The 18,944-nt window shown below is 56.4% G+C and overlaps 1 protein-coding gene across 2 annotated transcripts in view; it reads right to left on the bottom strand.

Annotated features, from left to right (window-relative positions):
* SCARA5 (scavenger receptor class A member 5) overlaps positions 1-18,681 on the bottom strand; it is a 33,432-nt gene extending 14,751 nt beyond the window's left edge. Inside the window, exons 1-6 of one of the 2 annotated variants that reach the window (XM_063153214.1) lie at positions 18,568-18,675; positions 16,606-16,721; positions 12,371-12,499; positions 7,054-7,731; positions 1,109-1,189; positions 432-985 (exon numbers count right to left, since the gene is read on the bottom strand). In XM_063153214.1, coding sequence (XP_063009284.1) covers positions 696-985; positions 1,109-1,189; positions 7,054-7,731; positions 12,371-12,499; positions 16,606-16,717 — 1,290 coding nt within the window. In that variant the 5' untranslated portion in view covers positions 16,718-16,721; positions 18,568-18,675 and the 3' untranslated portion in view covers positions 432-695. Of the gene's footprint in view, positions 1-431; positions 986-1,108; positions 1,190-7,053; positions 7,732-12,370; positions 12,500-16,605; positions 16,722-18,567 lie in introns of those variants that run through there. The other variant, XM_063153215.1, reaches the window with a different exon arrangement.
* Between the last annotated feature and the right edge of the window lie 263 nt (positions 18,682-18,944).

Here is an 18,944-nt window from a genome sequence, read left to right on the forward strand (position 1 = left end):
GACCTGCCTCTGACCTCCAGAGTCCTGTGGGGTGGGTTTGGAGCAGGGGATAACAGGGATTGGTCTGGACATGAAACTGGTCCTGATCCTGGATCTGGACCTGGTTTTGAATCTGGATGTGGATCCAGATCTGAACTGGCACCTGAATCTGGTCCTGGAGCTGGTCCTGGACCTTGACCAGGCCTTGGACATTGAACTGGACATGGATCTGGATCTACATCTGGGCCTGGACTTGGACCTGAACCTGGACTTAGATCTGGACCTAAACCTGGACCCAGACTTTAACCTGGCTATGAGTCCAAAGCTGGATCTGGATCTGGATCCACATCTGGATCTGGATCTAGTCCTTGAACTGGATCCACATCTGGACCCGGACCTGGACCTGCTCCTGGACCTGGATCTGGATCCACATCTGGCTCTGGCCCTGGAGCTCCATCCTGTGGATCCCAGTGGATCCCTACTCCTGGCAGGATGGGTCCCGTCACCTCCATGGGACAAAGTTGTCCCTGGGGTGATCCTGCCCCTGCTCCGAGCCATTCCCAGCCCTTGGAAGCAGAGCAGCATTCCCAGGTTTCCTTCAAATCAGAAACAGCTGGAGCCAAGTCTTCCTCAGGGTGGGAATGTCCTCTGGTGGCTTCCAATGGAATTCCTCCCCAAAACAATGGAATTGAGAAGGGAGGGTGGGGAAATTGGCATTATTGGCATTGGAAAAAGAAAATCCTGGAAAAATCTCGGAGCCAAGGCCCCTCTGTCAGATTCCCGGGATCTGCTGGAGGGATCCAGCAGCAATTCCAGCCCTGGTGCCTTGGAAAGCTCCGTTTGGGAATGGGGTGGCCAATTCCTGCTCCAGCCTGGCTGGGACACCCTGGAAATCTGGGAATATCAGCACGGATTTCCTGGAGCCGGGCGGGCCGTGAGGTTTTTCCCTCCAGGATGGATGTTCCAGGATCCAAGAGAGCAGATCCATCCTGGTGTCCCTCAGGAGCTGGGACATCCCAGGGGATGGGTGGGGATCACCGGGGGCTGCCCCGGTGGGTTTGGATCAGCCGGGATATCTCAGGATGGGGTTTGGGAGGGGTTTTATGGATACCGGGAATGTTTTCCTTACCTCGGGGCCCGGGGAGGCCGGGCAGGCCGGGTTCCCCCTCCATCCCCTCCGTGCCTCGGTCTCCTTTGGGTCCCGGCGGCCCTGGAACACAACAGGAGGGCGGGAATCACATCCCGGAGTCAGGGATGTGCATGAGGAGCTCCAGGATCACATCCCGGAGTCAGGAATGTGGAGCAGGAGCTCCAGGAGATCCAGGATCACATTCTGGAGTCAGGAATGTGCAGCAGGAGCTCCAGGAGATCCAGGATCACCAAGAAATGTGGGATCAAAGCCAGGACAAAGCAGTTTTCCATGGTTTTAAACTCCCGGGAATTGGGGATCCGAAATTCCAAGCTGGATCCCACCAACCTGCTCCAAGTGCCAGGAAAATTCACCTGGAAGCTCCACCTTGAGCGCGACTCTGGGAATTTTCCTTTGGACCAAAAGCAGAGACATTTCCAGTGAAATGATTGCAAGAAATCAGGGAAAATGTGCATTTTGGGATTGTTCATAGGATCCTGGAATTTTGGGGGTTGGAAAGGATTTTAAGGATCATCCAGGGACAGGGGCACTTTCCATTTGTCCAGCTGGGATGATCCTCTGGGAATTCTGGAGATGATCCCTGAGGAGAGGATTGACAGCGGGATTTTGGTGAAATCCCAGGAAAGCACACAAAATCCCAATCCTGGGTTTTATCCCTCATCCTGCAAAGGCTCAAATCCCAAAAGCTGAAAATAATGGGCAGCCAAAACAATGGGAAGAAGGAATTTGAAGAGAAAAATAACAGGGGAAAAAAAAATATTCCTGGGATGAGAAAAAACAGGGCAGGGAGAGGCTGGGAAGGGTCATTCCCACCCATCCAGGGTGAGAACTGGGAACTGTTTTCCGAGAAATCCTAAAAGCCGGGAACTCGGGAGGCTGAGACCCAGGCAGGGCTCTGGGAGCTGGAAAAGGGGCAGGAAGGGCAGGGATGTGTTTTAATGCATCAGGAATTGGGATCTGGGAATGCTCTGTAGGAATCCGTGGGATCCGGAGTGGGATCCGGAGTGGGATCCTGAACCACGTCAAGGTTGGGAAGCGTCCCAACTGGAGACGGTTTGGAATAAGGAGAGGATGATGGGAAACTTGGAATTACTGGCCCTGGCTGTCTCTTTCCCAGGGAATGAACAGCTCCAGGGGCTGAGGGGATGAGGGATGGACCCCAGATCCCGGGAATGGACTCTGGATCCCGGGGATGGATCCCAGACCCTTGGGATGGACCCCAGATCCTGAGGATGGACACTGGATCCTGGGAATGGACTCTGGATCCCTGGGATGGACCCCAGACCCTTGGGATGGACCCCAGACCTTGGGATGGATCCCAGACCTTGGGATGGGCTCTTCCAGGGATGGGGCAGCCTCAGATTTTCTGGAATGCTCCAGGGACGGTCCCATCCCAGGAGCAGCTCTTGGGACCCGGGGAGCAGCTGGGCTGGAGGAAAACCGGGAATGTTGGCTGGGAGAGGCTCCGGAGCATTCCCAGCTCTTCCCACCCCACAGCTCCCGAGGGTCACACCTGGGAAATCCCATTCCTGCTTCCCACCCTCCAATCCCAGAGGGATGAGGCATTTCCTGAGGGATGGGACTGCCCTGTCGCCTTTGGGACCTGCTGGGATCCAGGACATCCCACCCAGGGATCCACTGAGCAGATCCCAGGAATTCTCCCTCGTGATGACTCCCAAGATGGGAGTCACCAAAAACTCCCGAAATTCCCAAAACTCTGAAAGTCTCCAAAACCTCCTCCGTGTTGTCCTTCCCCAGCCATGGGAGATGTTCGGAGCAATCCTTGGATGCTGGAGAGGAGCCTGGGGACCTTCCCAAGCTGCCACCACCCAATTCCAGGATCCAGGATAGCCGAGGATTTGGGGAGATGCAAAAGGCCCCCCCAGGCAGGGAAGGGCTCGGCCAAACCCAGCCGGGAACAGGACGGACTCACCCAAGGACATCTGGAGCTGGGATGGATCCAGCTGGGCACGAGGCCCCAGGAATCGTCCATGGGATGGGAGGAGAGGGAAGTTTGGGATGCCAGGAATGTGTCAGGGCTGATAAATCCGGTGCCGGCCCTCGGGAAGGGTCTGGTTTGGGATAAGGCGATTCCAGGGCTCCGAGACGGGTCCCACCCTTGGTGGCTTCATCCCAGAGCAGGTGACGTCATTCCCACGGATGGGGAGGGAAAAGTGGGATCCGAGGAGCAGGGAAATAGGGAAATATCAAAGTGATTGGGGCAGGGTGATCCCAGCATCCCAAAACATCCCAAAAACATCCCAAAAACATCTCAAAACCAGGGATTGGGAGCCAGGGTCCCCCGGGATGAGGGGCAGCACCCCAGGAGCTGTTGGTATTCCAGAGGGATGGATCTCCTGGAGCTCCTGGGGATCCACCACATCCATCCCCTGCAGCTCAGCAGCTGGAAAAGGGGAACAAGTGCCTTGGCACTTGGCACTAAAATTCCCTGGCCTTGGAACTCCAGCTGGAATTCCAGCAAAATACATCCCTCATCCTGCAGAGGCTCAAGTCCCAAAAGCTGAAAATAATCAGGACACAAAACACCGGGAAGAGGGAATTTGGGAAAAAAAAACAGGGGGAAAAAATATTCCTGGGACGAGAGACAACAGGGCAGGGAGAGGCCGGGGAGGGTCATTCCCACCCATCCAGGGCGAGGACTGGGATCTGTTTTCTGAGAAATCCTAAAAGCCGGGAATTTGGGAAGCTGAGACCCAGGCAGGGCTCTGGGAGCTGGAAAAGGGGCAGGAAGGGCAGGGATGTGTTTTAATGCATCAGGAATTGGGATCTGGGAATGCTCTGTAGGAATCCGTGGGATCCGGAGTGGGATCCGGATGGGATTCGGAGTGGGATCTGGAGTGGGATCCAGATGGGATCTGGAGTGGGATCTGGAGTGGGATCTGGATGGGATCCAGAGTGGGATCCAGAGTGGGATCTGGAGTGGGATCCAGAGTGGGATCTGGAGTGGGATCCAGATGGGATCTGGAGTGGGATCTGGATGGGATCTGGAGTGGGATCTGGAGTGGGATCTGGAGTGGGATCTGGAGTGGGATCCGGATGGGATCTAGAGTGGGATCCAGAGTGGGATCCTGGAATTCCAGCTGGAAGCATCAGGAATGAGCAACAACAGCCCGTGGGGTCTCCGCAGGAGCAGCAGGTGGAAAACGGGGCAGGAGCTGCTCCCAACCTCCTGCTCCGCCCTGGAGCTCCCACTGGGATCTCCTGGGTTTCTCCATGGATTTCCTCCTCCCTGGCTCGGCATTCCCAGAGAAACTCGGGCTGCCCCTGGGTCCCTGGAAGTGTCCAAGGCCAGGCTGGACAAGGCTGGGAGCAGCCTGGGACAGTGGGGGGTGTTGGAGTTGGAACAGGATGGGATTCAAGGGCCCTTCCCACCCCAACAATTCCAGGATTTGGGAAGGGCTGAGGGTGGGAAATGAAGAGAAGATGGGATGGGGGAGGTTGGTTTTTCCTGGCAGCTTTGAGGGAACCTTGGGAGATTCCTTCCAAACCATGGATGGGGAATATTTGGAGAGTCCAAGGGCATGGAGACACCTGAGTGGGGATGGATGGGGATGGATCTGGGACCTTCCTGACAGGAGAGACCTGGAGGGGCTGGAGCGTGTCCAGGGAAGGGAACGGAGCTGGGAAGGGAATGGAGCCCCAGGAGAGGCTGAGGGAGCTGGGAAGGGAATGGAGCCCCAGGAGAGGCTGAGGGAGCTGGGAAGGGGCTCAGCCTGGAGAAAAGGAGGCTCAGGGGGGACCTTTTCCCTCTCCACAACTTCATGAATAGTTGGAGCTGGTTGGGAGTTGGGATCTACTCCCAAGAAACAAGAAATGGGATGAGGAAAGGTCCTCAGGCTGCACCAGAGAAGGTTTAGCTGGATATTGGGAACAATTCCTTCATGGAAAGGGCTGTGAAGGGTCGGACAGGCCCTGGGTGGTTTGGAGTCCCCATCCCTGATGGGATTAAAGTCCGCTTGGATTTGGGGGGACGTGGATCAGTGGTGGTGACCAGCTGGACTCCATGACCTTGAAGAGCCTTTCCAACCTCAACAACTCCACTGGAGCTGTTCTCCAACTGGAGAATCCAGGGATTCTCCAATCCCTGAGCACCCACAGACACATCCCATGGGGACCATTCCCCACCCCACCACTCACCCCAGATCACGGAGAAGTTCCAGAGCGTTCCCAGCACTCGCCCCAGATCTGTTCCGGAGCATTCCTACCATTCACCCCGGATCACAGAGATGTTCCAGAATGTTCCCACCACTCACCCCGGATCATGGAGATGTTCCAGACTGTTCCCACCATTCACCCTGGATCACAGAGGTGTTCCAGAGCATTCCCACCACTCACCCTGGATCTGTTAAGGAACGTTCCCACAACTCACCTCAGATCAGGGAGATGTTCCGCAGCATTCCCACCACATAATCCTGGATCACAGAGATGTTCCAGAATGTTCCCACCACTCACCCTGGATCACGGAGATGTTCCAGAATGTTCCCACCACTCACCCTGGATCACGGAGATGGTCCAGAATGTTCCCACCACTCACCCTGGATCACGGAGATGTTCCAGATCATTCCCACCACTCACCCCAGATCACAGAGATGTTCCAGAGGATTCCCACCACTCACCCCGGATTACGGAGATGTTCCAGAGGATTCCCACCACTTACCCTGGATTCACGGAGATGTTCTAGAGGATTCCCACCACTCACTCACCCTGGATCACAGAGATGTTCCAGATCGTTCCCACCATGCACTCACCTCGGATCACGGAGATGTTCCGGAATGTTCCCACCACTCACCCCAGATCATGGAGATGTTCCAGACTGTTCCCACCACTCACCCTGGATCACGGAGATGTTCCAGACTGTTCCCACCACTCACCCCGGATCACGGAGGTGTTCCAGAGCATTCCCACCACTCACCCTGGATCTGTTAAGGAGCGTTCTCACAACTCACCTCAGATCAGGGAGATGTTCCGCAGCATTCCCACCACATAATCCCAGATCACAGAGATGTTCCAGAATGTTCCCACCACTCACTCCAGATCACGGAGATATTCCAGACTGTTCCCACCACTCAGCCCAGACCACAGAGACGTTCCAGATCATTCCTATCACTCACCCCAGATCATGGAGATGTTCCCACCACTCACCCCGGATCACGGAGACGTTCTGCAGCATTCCCACCACTCACCCCAGATCACGGAGATGTTCTAGAGGATTCCCACCACTCACTCACCCTGGATCACAGAGATGTTCCAGATCATTCCCACCATGCCCTCACCTCGGATCACGGAGATGTTCTGGAGCGTTCCCTCCACTCACCCCGGATCATGGAGATGTTCCTCAGCGTTCCCACCACTCACCCCAGATTGCAGAGATGTTCTGGAGTGTTCCCACCACTCACCCCAAGATGTTCCAGAGCGTTCCCACCACTCACCTTGGATCATGGAGATGTTCCAGACTGTTCCCACCCCAGATCACCGAGATGTTCCAGATCGTTCCCACCATACACTCACCTCGGATCACAGAGATGTTCTGGAATGTTCCCACCCTGGATTACAGAGATGTTCTGGAGCATTCCCACCACTCACTCACCCCGGATGACGGAGATGTTCCAGACTGTTCCCACCCCAGATCACCGAGATGTTCCAGATCGTTCCCACCATGCACTCACCTTGGATCACAGAGATGTTCTGGAATGTTCCCACCCCGGATCACAGAGATGTTCTGGAGCATTCCCACCATGCACTCACCCCCGATCACAGAGATGTTCTGGAATGTTCCCACCCCGAATCACAGAGATGTTCTGGAGCACTCCCACCATGCACTCACCCCGGATCACGGAGATGTTCTGGAATGTTCCCACCCCGGATCACAGAGATGTTCCACAGCGTTCCCACCACTCACTCACCCCGGATGACGGAGATGTTCCTCAGCGCCACGGAATGCTCCCAGTCCTTCATGCGCAGCTCCTCGGTGACGTTGTTGAGCAGGGCCAGCTCCAGCCTCAGCTGCCTCTCCATGGCCCCGTGCGCCGCCCTCATCCTGCGCCCGTCGGCGCTGGCGTTGCCCAGGAGCCCCTGCAGGTCCCGGAGCCGGGAGCGCTGCAGGCGCAGCTCGTAGGAGAAGCTGCGGTTCATGGACTCCACCGCCGCGCCCAGCGCCGCCGCCTGCTCGCCCAGCGCCTCCAGCCGCCCGCCCAGGTGTCCCAGGAGGTGCTGGTGGTGCTCCAGGAGCAGCCGGCTGCTGTTGGCCTCCACCGAGAGCCGCGACAGCTCCAGCTGCGCCGCGTCGCTCTGCTGGCCCAGCGAGTCCCGCAGCCTCTGCAGCGAGCTGTCCGTCTGTCCGGCCTGGCTCTGCAGCGCCCGCAGCAGCACCTGCAGCCTCTGCAGTGAGCCCGAGAGCAGCAGCAGCGAGTCCGAGTGGTTCTGCAGGAGGTCCTGCAGCCTCCAGACGTGCTCCAGGAGGTCGCCCTGGGGCGGGGGGCGCGGCAGCAGCTGCAGCTGAAGGTCCCGGAAGGTCTCGTTGAGGCGTTGGACGTTCCCCATCAGCGCCTTCAGCTCCTCGGGGGACACCTGGGGCCGGGACACTGTGGAGGAAGAGGAGGGTGGGAGGTCAGGAGGGACCCTGGGGTGACCTCACCAGGGACATTCCCGGTTCCTGGGTGCCTGGAGGGGAAGTTCCCAGCCCAGAGGATCCCTCCCATCCAAGGGATCCAAGGATGGAGAAGGAGGGCGGGTGCTGGAGAAGGGCTGGAGGGTCCTGGGATGGGTTGGGTGAGGAGGAACCATAAAGCTCATCCTGTTCCACCTGGACAGGGACAATTCCCACGATCCCAGGGTGATCCCAGCCCATCCTGCCTTTCCTGGGACACTCCCAGGGATCCGGGGATTCTCTGGGAATCCCAGCCCAGCCAGGAATCCCTTCCCAAGATCCCACCATCCCAAGCTCCCCTTTCCCACTGGAAGCCATTCCCTGCCTCCTGCCCCTCCAGCCCTTGCCCAATCCCAGCTCTCCTGGAGCCCCTTTGGGATGGGGAAGCGGCTCCAAGGATTCCCTGGATCCTGCCCTGATCCAGCTGCACATTCCCAGCTCTCCCAGCCTGGCACTGGATCCAGCCCCATCCCAATTCCTCCTTGAGAAGGAATTTTGGGATCCAGGGGCTTCATTGGGAATTTGGGGCTCCAGGAAGGGTCTCCCTTCCCTTTTCCATTCCCAGATTCCATAAAAATCCCTCGGGATGGATCCTGAGTGTCCTTGATCCCAGAATCCCAGAATGGTTTGGGATGGGATCCCTGGACCTTCAATCCCATCCCAGGGACACTTCCCACCATCCCAGGGTGCTCCAAACCCACCCTGGGACACTGCCAGGGATTCTCTGGGAATCCCAGCCCAGCCAGGAATCCCTTCCCAAGATCCCACCATCCCAAGCTCCCCTTTCCCACTGGAAGCCATTCCCTGCCTCCTGCCCCTCCAGCCCTTGCCCAAATCCCAGCTCTCCTGGAGCCCCTTTGGGATGGGGAAGCGGCTCCAAGGATTCCCTGGAGCTCAGGGTTTTCCTTTGGTCCCTCAGAGCTGCATCCCATGGGATTTCTCTGCTGGGACACAGAACCTCAGCCTGGATCCATCCCAGGATCCCGGGATGGTTTGGGTGGGAAGGGACCTCCAATCCCACCCCATCCCAGCCCTGACACCTCCCCCTGTCCCTGTCCAAGCTGGAATCAGGTTCTTCCAGGCATCTTCCCAATCCCCGTTCCTGAATCCCACGGTTTGTCCCAGAATTCCAGCCGGGATTCTGCTCCTGGAATGGCGCAGGGTTCAGCTCCCTCTGCTCATCCCAGCTGGTCCCCGGAATTCCTGGGAGGGATCTGAGGGATTGAGGAGGCTCAGGTGGAGCAGATCCCACGGGAAGGATGGAAAACTACAGGGAAAAACGTTCCCTGAGGAAAAACTTTGCGATATTTGGGATATTTATGAATCACCAGAGGGAACAGCCCCAAGTTTCGCCGGGGAAAGTTCAGGTTGGAATTGGGAACAATTCCCTCAGGGAAAAGGTTGTGCCGAGGGGCCGGGTGGGAATTCCAGGCATTCCCAAGGGGCTTTGCCATCCCTGCACTCAGCATTTGGGAAGGGGAGGCAGGAGCCCTGGAACGTGCCAGGATAATTCCCACAGGGATTTCAGTCCCTGGGGACGTGGATCAGGGGAATGGTTGGACTCCAGGGGGTACAAGGAATTTTCCAACCTGAACGATTCCACAATTCCATGAAAAAGTTGGAGATCAGATTCCCAGCCGCAGGTTCAGAGGATTTTTAGTGGATTGGGGGACCAGGGGTGGGGATACAGGAAATGGGAATTCCCAGGCGCCGCCTGAGATCCATGTGGGAAACTCCAGCTCTGGAGAGGAAAACATCCCATTCCCACTGGGAATTTTTTTAAAATTCTTTTGGGTTTTTAATGGGTTTTAATGTTTTTTTTAATGGGGTTTTGGAGGGTTTTGGGGTTTTTTTCGGGGGGGGTTTATTTTTTTAATTCTTTGGGGTTTTTAATGGGTTTTTAGAGTTTTTTTGGGGGGATTTTCTTGGAATTCTTTGGAGTTTTTTATGGGGTTTTGGGGTGTTTTGGGTTTTGGGGGGGAATCTTTTTAGAATTATTTGGGGTTTTTTATGGATTTTTGGGATGTTTTAAAATTTTTGGGGGGATTTTTTTGTAATTCTTTGGGGTTTTGTAGGTTTTGGGGGGGGTTCTTGGAGTTTGTTTTTAGTTCTTTGGTGGTTTTTATGGGTTTTTGGGGTTTTTTAGGATTATTTGGGGGATTTTTTGGGGGGTTTTCTAGGGAATTTTTTTTTAATTCTTTGGGGGCTTTTATGGGGTTTTGGGGTGTTTTGGGTTTTTTTGGGGGGGATTTTTTCGAATTCTTTGGGGTTTCTTTTGGGTTTTTAATGGGTTTTTGTGGTTTTTGTTTTGTTTTGTTTTTTCCTGCTGGATCCCGAGGTGTTTCCTTGGATTTGTGGGCTGACCCTTTCCCCAACCTCTTTTCCAAGGAAAGTCGCGTGGCCCAGCTGGATCCCAAACAATTCCTGGCCAAACCCACCCCAAAACATTCCAGGACAGGTTGGACGGGGCTCGGAGCATCCTGGGACGGTGGGAATTGTCCCTGTGGAATTTGAGACCCTTCCACGTCCCTTCCCACCAGAACCATTCCATGATTCCATGTATTTTCCAAGCCCCTTCCCCACATGTGGGAGATGGAGCTGGAGAGGAATTCCTGTCTCCAGGAGCCCAGGAAGGGATTTTCCATGGGAAATCTCAGCCTTCCGGCCTGAGAGGTGTCCATGAAAATTCCCAGTTTTCCAAGGACCAGCAGCTCCAGGGAGCTGGGGCTGTCTCCCCATGGCTGGATGTGACCCCTTTATCCCACCCCATCCCTGTGGGATAAACCCCCCCGGGCACCCCCAGCTAAAAATTCCAGCACTTGACCACATCCAGATCCAGAGACTTGGCTAAAAATCCCAAAATTCCAAAATTCCGAAAGAAATTTGAAGTTGGGATTTGAAAGCCGCAGCCGCGGAGATGATTTCCCTGATTCCCCCCTGCTCCCCTTTTTCAAGATTTTGGGCAACAACTTGGAATGGTTTTCCCGGGGTTTTCCTGGAATCCCGCCAGTCCCGCTGCTCCGGGAGGTGGGAATTGGGAGATTCCCGGTGCCAGGGGTTGATGTTTTTGTTGTTGTTCCTGGACCGGAGCTTGTCCCGGATCCATCGCATCCCTCGCTGCGGGATCCGCCGGCCAACAACAACATCCCAACAATGCCCGGCGGGAGAGGCCCCGAAATTCCAGGAAAAATCTTCTCCGGCCTTTCCCAACCCTTTTTTTGGATTTTTTGGGGGATTTTTGAATTCTTTGGATTTTTTTTATGGGGGTTTGGCGTTTTTGAGAGGGTTTTTTTGTTTTGTTCTTCCAACTTCTTTAGGGGTTTTTTTGGGGGTTTTTACAACAACATCCAAACAATGCATGGTGAGAAATCGGTGGGAGAGGCCCCGAAATTCCAGGAAAATCTTCTCCGGCCTTTCCCAGCCCTTGGAGAGCAGCTGGGGGGATTGTGGGATGGAAAAGGGAGGGCTCACATCCCTCCCCACCATGAACAGCGGGATAAACTCCAGGAAGGAGGGATGGATCCATGGAGGTGGCGTTTCCGACCCATCGAGGGAGATCCCGGGATTGGGGATCAAAGTGGGAAATTCCCAAATTTCTTCCAGGAGGGCGAGGGGGAAACAAGCCTGGGATCCCATTGAACTCTGGGGTTTTTTTGGGATTTTTTTGGGATTTTTTGGGGGATTTTTTGAATTCTTTGAGATTTTTTTAATGGGAGTTTGGGGTTTTAGGGGTTTTTTGGGGACCTTTTTGTGTTTTTTTTTTTCCAAATTCTTTGTGCTTTTTAATGGGTTTTTTAATGGATTTTGGGGTTTTTTTGGGGGGATTTTTTTAGAATTCTTTGGGATTTTTTATGGGGTTTTGCGTTTTTGTGGAGTTTTTTGGGGATTTTCTTTTACTTCTTTGGGGTTTCCAATTGGTTTTTGGGGTGTTTTGAGGATTTTTTGGGGGGATTATTTTTAGAATTCTTCATGGTGTTTTACAGATTTTTGTGGTATTTTAGGATTTTTTGGCTTTTTTTAAATTCTTTGGGGTTTTCAATGAGTTTTTGGGGTTTTTGGGGGTTATTTAGGAAATTTTTTTGAGGTTTTCTAGGGATTTTTAAAATTCTTTGATGTTTTTAATGGATTTTGGGGGTTTTAATGTTTTTTGGGGGGGATTTTAAAAATTCTTTATTGTTTATAATAGGGTTTGAGGTTTTTTGGGGGATTATTTGGGGGATTTTGTTTTTAGAATTCTTTTGGGCTTCTCATGGGTTTTTATGGGTTTTGGGGTTTTTTGGGACTTTTTTAGAATTCTTAGGGTTTTTTAATGGGGTTTAGGGACTTTTTGGGGGGATTTTTTTTTATATTTTGAGGATTTTTATGGGTTTTTGGGATATTTTGGGGGGATTTTTTTTTTGAGTTCTTCAGGGTTTTTACTGGTTTTCTTTAGATTTCGGGGTGGTTTTTGTTTGGGTTTCTTTTCCCTGCTGGATCCCGACTTTCCCTCCCCTGGATAACCCGGAAAACCCTCCCGTGCGGGAATTCCATGGAAGCTCCTGGAAGTCCTGGGAGCGCCCCAGGCCCAGCCTCACCTGCCAGGATGAAGATTCCCACCAGGATGAGGAGCACCAGCAGGTAAAGTCCCACCACGGAGTATTTCAGCGCCGCCACGGAGCCCACACGGCCACGGCACCCCCAGGGCCTCGTCCTGCGGCCGGGATCTGCGGGAGGGAGCGGGACACGGGCTCAGGGAGGCCTTGGAATGCCACGGAATGGTTGGGATCATCCCCGAGGCTCCACCCTTGGGACGGCCAAGGAAAGGTTGGGTGGGATTGGAGACACCTGGGATGGCGGGAGGTGTTGGGGTGGGGTGGGATTGGATTGGAGGTCCGTGGATCCCACCCGAACCATTCCGGGATCTTCTGGAGCTGCTGGGATGGATCCAGGCTGGGGTTCCCAGCAGGAAAATCCCGTGGGATGCAGCTCCAAGGAAAACCCTGAGCTCCAGAGAATCCTTGGAGTCTCTTCCCCATCCCAGAGGGGCTCCAGGAGAGCTGGGATTTGGGCAAGGGCTGGAGGGGCAGGAGGCAGGGAATGGCTTCCAGTGGGAAAGGGGAGCTTGGGATGGTGGGATCTTGGGAAGGGATTCCTGGCTGGGCTGGGATTCCCAGAGAATCCCTGGCAGTGTCCAAGGAAGGGTTGGATAAGCTTGGATCACCCTGGGATGGTGGGAATTGTCCCTGCCCATGGAATGGGATTGAGTTTGAAGGTCTCTTCCCACCCAAAGCATTCCCTGTTGGATCCTGGCAAGAACACTGGATATCTGGGAGCAGCTTTTCCCAGCATTTTCACTCCAGCTCTGTTTGCCCTTTCCCAAATCTGAGTTTCTCCAAGGAGACACCAATGGAAGATGGAGGAAAAGCCCAGAATTCCCACCTGGAGCCTCCACCCTGGTGTTTTGTGCTCCTCAGAGCTCCGAGGCTCCGATCCAGAGCCCCTCATCCCTCAGGGATCCTCCTCCAAACCTCCTGCATGGAGACAGCACTGATCCACGGCCGGACTCAGCCTGGAGCAACCCTGCTGGGATTTGGACTCTCGTTCCTGCTGGGATTTGGAATTCCATCCCATGGAAATTCCCATCTCCTGCTGGGAGGTCCCAGGCTATGGTGATTCCCAGCTCCAGCCTGGGCCATTCCCACTGGGATTTGGGATTTCATCCCTGCTGGGATTTGGGATTTGGGATCCCATCCCTGCTGGTATTTGGGATCCCATCCCATGGCAATTCCCAGCTCCAGTTGGGGCCATTCCCACTGGGATTTGGGATCTCATTCCTGCTGGGATTTGGGATCCCATCCCTGCTGGGATTTGAGATCGTCTCCCTGATGGGATTTGGGATCTCATTCCCTGTCAGAGCAATTCCCAGCTCCAGCCTGGGCCATCCCTGCTGGGATTTGGGATCCCATTCCTCTTGGGATTTGGGATCTCATTCCCTGGCAGAGCAATTCCCATTTCCAGCCTGGGCCATTCCTGCTGGGATTTGGGATCCCATTCCTACTGGGATTTGAGATCCCACCCCTGCTGGGATTTGGGATCCCATCCCACGGCAATTCCCAGCTCCAGCCTGACCCATTCCTGCTGGGATTTGGGATCCCATTTTTACTGGGATTTGGGATCCCACCCCTGCTGGGATTTGGGATCCCATTTTTACTGGGATTTGGGATCCCATCCATGCTGGGATTTGGGATCCCACCCCTGCTGGGATTTGGGATCCCATTTTTACTGGGATTTGGGATCTCACCCCTGCTGGGATTTGGGATCCCACCCCTGCTGGGATTTGGGATCTCACCCCTGCTGGGATTTGGGATCCCATTTTTACTGGGATTTGGGATCCCATCCATGCTGGGATTTGGGATCCCACCCCTGCTGGGATTTGGGATCCCATTTTTACTGGGATTTGGGATCTCATCCATTCTGGGATTTGGGATCCCACCCCTGCTGGGATTTGGGATCCCATCCCACGGCAATTCCCAGCTCCAGCCTGGCCCATCCCTGCCGGGCAATGCCCAGGTGGGATCTCGCTGCTCCCCGGAATTCCGGCGATGGAACCCCTGGATGGGGGGATCCCGAATTCCAGGGACCCTCCCCCACGCCATCCTTGTCCCCGTGTGTCCATCCCGGGAAAACGGGGATGGCTGGAAAAGGCTCCGGCCTGGAAAGGGTTACGGCGGGCGGATCCCGAAAGCCAGCCCGGCTTTGGGAGCTCGGGATTGAGCTCCGGGCTGGGCCCCGCGGGAACGCGGCTCAGGTGGGATCCGGGATGCTCCAGCTGGATCTCATCCCCCGCTCCCCGCCCGCAGTTCCCGGGACGGAGCCGCGGGACGAGGAGGGCGCCGATGTTTTGCTGACATTTCGCACTCGCAGCGGCTCCCGGGACGCCCCGGGCGGAGCTGGCGGCGCGCCCCGATCCACCCACTCCCATTCCCGGCCCTTGGAAGCGTGCAAAGGGCCGGGATCCAAGGAAAAGCGAACATTTCCTGCCCCTGCCCAGGCTCCAGGGAGCGGGAGGAGGAAAACAAGCGGGATTCGGGGATTTGGGGTCCCCGAAACCCTGGAAAAGGTCCGGGAATGGCGTTCCTGGGCCAGCAGAAGGTTTGGATCGCGCTCCCGATGGATCCTCGACCCCCCGGTTGGAGTTTTCCATGAATTCGGGCGGGATCCGGGTGGTCCCAACCTCAGGGGGTGACTTCATTCCAGTCCCTTCCCAGAAATTCCTCTCCTTTAGGAATGGGGTTCCCTGGAGGGTCAGCCTCGCCTTGGGAGGAGCCCCGAGAATTCCAGAGAATCTGGAATTCCAGAATTCCATCAAAGCCCAAAGGCAGGGAGGCACCTCCAGCCTTTCCCAGGGCAAGGGATTTGCTGGGAATTCTGGGCTCGGTCCTGGGGGGCTCCGGCTTTTCCAGCGGTTTCCCAGTGGGAAGGGATGGGAACAGCAGGATCGGGAAGCCGGGAAGAGGCAGGAGCAGGGATTTTGGGAATGGGATCAACAATCAGGGATCTCCTGGATGGAAAATTCTCCCTCTGGATCCAAAACTGTCCCTACTCCCACAGGTCCCCTCAGAGTCACCTCCATGAGCCCCTTGCAGCATTCCCATCCGGAGCTGGATGTTCCCAGCCCAGCCAGCCCCTCCCGCCCTTCCAGCCAGGAATCCCTTCCCAAGATCCCACCATCCCAAGCTCCCCTTTCCCACTGGAAGCCATTCCCTGCCTCCTGCCCCTCCAGCCCTTGCCCAAATCCCAGCTCTCCTGGAGCCCCTTTGGGATGGGGAAGCGGCTCCAAGGATTCCCTGGATCCTGCCCTGATCCAGCTGCACATTCCCAGCTCTCCCAGCCTGGGATTGGATCCAGCCCCAACCCAACTCCTCCTTAAGAAGGAATTTCAGGATCCAGGGATTCCCTGGGAATTCGGGACTCCAGGGAGGGTCTCCCTTCCCTTTTCCATCCCCAGATTCCATAACAATCCCTCGGGATGGATCCTGAGTGTCCTTGATCCCAGAATTCCAGAATGGTTTGGTGGGAAGGGACCTCAAATCCCATCCCAGGGACACTTCCCACCATCCCAGGGTGCTCCAAGCCCATCCAACCTTTCCTTGGACACTCCCAGGGATGGGAGAGCCACAGAATCCCTGGAAAACCTGGGCCAGGGCCAGGACAGCTCCCGGTGCTGCTCCCACCACGGAATCCACCGTTCCCAGGGCCGGGAATCCCGGCTGGAATGTGGAGCTGAGAGCTGAGCTCATCCCTGCACCAGAGGAGCCACGTCCAGAGCTCCTTCCCGGGAGATCTGTGCGCTCCCACTCCTGCCGGGGATCCAGGGGGGATCCCAAGGTGGATCCAGGGTGAATCCTGAGGTAGCTCCTGAGGTGGATTCCAAAGTGAATCCTGAGGTGAATCATGGGGGATCTGGAGGTGGATCCTGGGGTGGATCCCAAGGGGAATCCCAGGGTGGATCTGGGATGGATCTGGAGGCAGATCCAGGGTGGATCTTAGGGGAGATCCGGGGGACGATCTGGGGGCAGATCCAGAAGTGGATCCCGAGGTGGATCCAGGGGTGTATCTGGAGGTGGATCCAGGGATGGATCCTGGGGTGGATCCAGAGGTGGAACTGGAGGTGGATCCTGGGTTGGATCTGGAGGTGGATGCAGGTGTGGATCCAGAGGTGGATCCAGAGCTGGATCCAGAAGAGGATCCACATGTGGATCCCCAGGGGGATCCTGGAGTGGATCCAGAGGTGAATCCCGAGTGGATCCGGAGGCGGATCCGCCCTCACCGTGCTCGCAGAGGTTCAGCTTGGAAAGGCTCCGTCCCTCGAAGGGCTCCTCCAGGACGGATCCGTTCTCCCTCTCGGAGAAGGTGTGGAGATCCACGGCCTTGTTCTCCATCCTGCTGGAGAAAAACGGGAATGTCCCACGGGGCCGTGGCACATCCCAATCCCAATCCCAAATCCCAATCCCAATCCCAAATCCCAATCCCAATCCCAATCCCAGCTCCTGCATTGGGATGGGGCAGGTGAGAGCCCACCTGGAATTGGGATCCCGAAATCAGCGGGACAGGGAGCTGGAGAGGAGCCTGTGAAGCTGCTCCAGGCTGGGAGGGCTGGGAATGTACAGCTGGATCAGGGGAGGGTCCAGGGAATCCTTGGAGCCGTTTCCCCATCCCAAAGGGGCTCCAGGAGAGCTGGGATTGGGCAAGGGCTGGAGGGGCAGGAGGCAGGGAATGGCTTCCAGTGGGAAAGGGGAGCTTGGGATGGTGGGATCTTGGGAAGGGATTCCTGGCTGGGCTGGGATTCCCAGAGAATCCCTGGCAGCGTCCCAGGCTGGCTGGACGGGGTGTGGGGCAGGCACAGATCCATGGATTCTGTTTTCCCTGGGAATTTGGTGCTGCTGGGGTTTTGTCAGCCCCACCCCAGTTCCACCAGCAGAACTCCCAGCTCCAGTCCCGCTTCCAAGGGGGAAAATCCATCCGGGAATTCCAGAGGGGTCTCAAATTCCCCGCAGAAATGGGGATGGGGAATGGGGGCAGGAGTGTCCAGGGGGAAGTGGGAGAGGGAGAAACTCCGGATGGAGATTGACCCGGGACACCGGGACAGGGGATCTGGGACAGGAACTGGGATAGGAACTGGGATAGGAACTGGGATTGGAGGAACTGGGATAGGGGATCTGGGACAGGAACCAGAATAGGAACTGGGATAGGGGATCGGGGATAGAAACCAGGATAGGAACCGGGATAGGAACCGAGATAGGAACCGGGATAGGAACTGGGATAGGAACCGGGATAGGAACCGGGATAGGAGATTTGGGATAGGAACTGGGATAGGGGATCTGGGATAGGAACTGGGACTGGGAGAACCGGGACAGGAACTGGGGTAGGAACTGGGACGGGAATGGGGAAAGGAACCAGGATAGGAGGAACCAGGAAAGGAACCGGGATAGGAATTGGGATAGGAACCAGCATAGGGAGAACTGGGATAGGAACCGGGATAGGAACTGGGATAGGAACCAGGATAGGGAGAACTGGGATAGGAACTGGGATAGGAACCAGGATAGGGAGAACTGGGATAGGAACTGGGATAGGAACCAGCATAGGGAGAACTGGGATAGGAACTGGGATAGGAACCAGGATAGGGAGAACTGGGATAGGAACCAGGATAGGGAGAACCAGGACGGGAACAGGGATAGGAACTGTGATAGGAACCGGGATAGGAACCCAGACAGGGGATCTGGGCTAGGAACTGGGATGGGGTAAACAGAGACAGGAGCATCCCCCGGGAATGCCGGGGCAGAAATCCCCCACAAGGATTCGGGGCAGGAACTTCCCCCGGGGAAACGGGGACAGGGAGAACCGGGATAGGAACAGGGACAGGAACCGGGGCCACTGACACAGGGAGATCGGGATAGGAACCAGGATAGGAACCGAGACAGGAACCGGGACAGGAACCGGGGCCACTGGGACAGGGGGAACCGGGACAGAGGAATTTGGGACAGGAGCATCCCGGGAGAACCGGGACAGAATTCGGGACTGGAGCACTCCGGGACAACCGGGACACAGGAATTCGGATTGGAGCATCCCTCGGGAGAACCGGGACAGAGGGATTCGGGACTGGAGCATCCCGGGAGAACCGGGACAGAGGGATTCGGGACTGGAGCATCCCGGGAGAACCGGAGCATCTCCCTCTCCGCCCACCCCGCTCCCCTCCCGGCGCTCCGGGTCCCCCCGCCCCGTCCCCGCTCACCCTTTGGGATTTCCCGAGCTTCCCGTGGCCTCTTCCCGGGATTTCCCTCAGTCCCCGGGCTGTGTCCCGCCGGCGCTGGCCGCTACCGGGGGCCGAGGAGGGCGAGTAGCCGCCCCGGGCGGCGGCGGGGCCCGGCAGCCGCCCATGGGCGCGGGGTCCCGGCGCTGTGAGCGGGGCCCGCCCGGCCCGAGCCCTTTGTAGGCGGAACCGGAGCGGGGCCGGGCTCCCCGCGCCCCCGCCCGCCCACCGGGGCCGCCCCCGCCGCCCCGAGCCCGCCCCGGGCCGCGAGAGGGGCAGGGGAAGGGAGGGGGAACCGGGAACGGAGCGTCCTCAGGGAAAAACGGGGCTGGAAAACTCCTGGGGCAACCGGGACAGGG

The sequence above is a fragment of the Melospiza melodia genome, chromosome 3 (genome assembly GCF_035770615.1).
Source record: "Melospiza melodia melodia isolate bMelMel2 chromosome 3, bMelMel2.pri, whole genome shotgun sequence".
NCBI classification, from domain to species: domain Eukaryota; kingdom Metazoa; phylum Chordata; class Aves; order Passeriformes; family Passerellidae; genus Melospiza; species Melospiza melodia.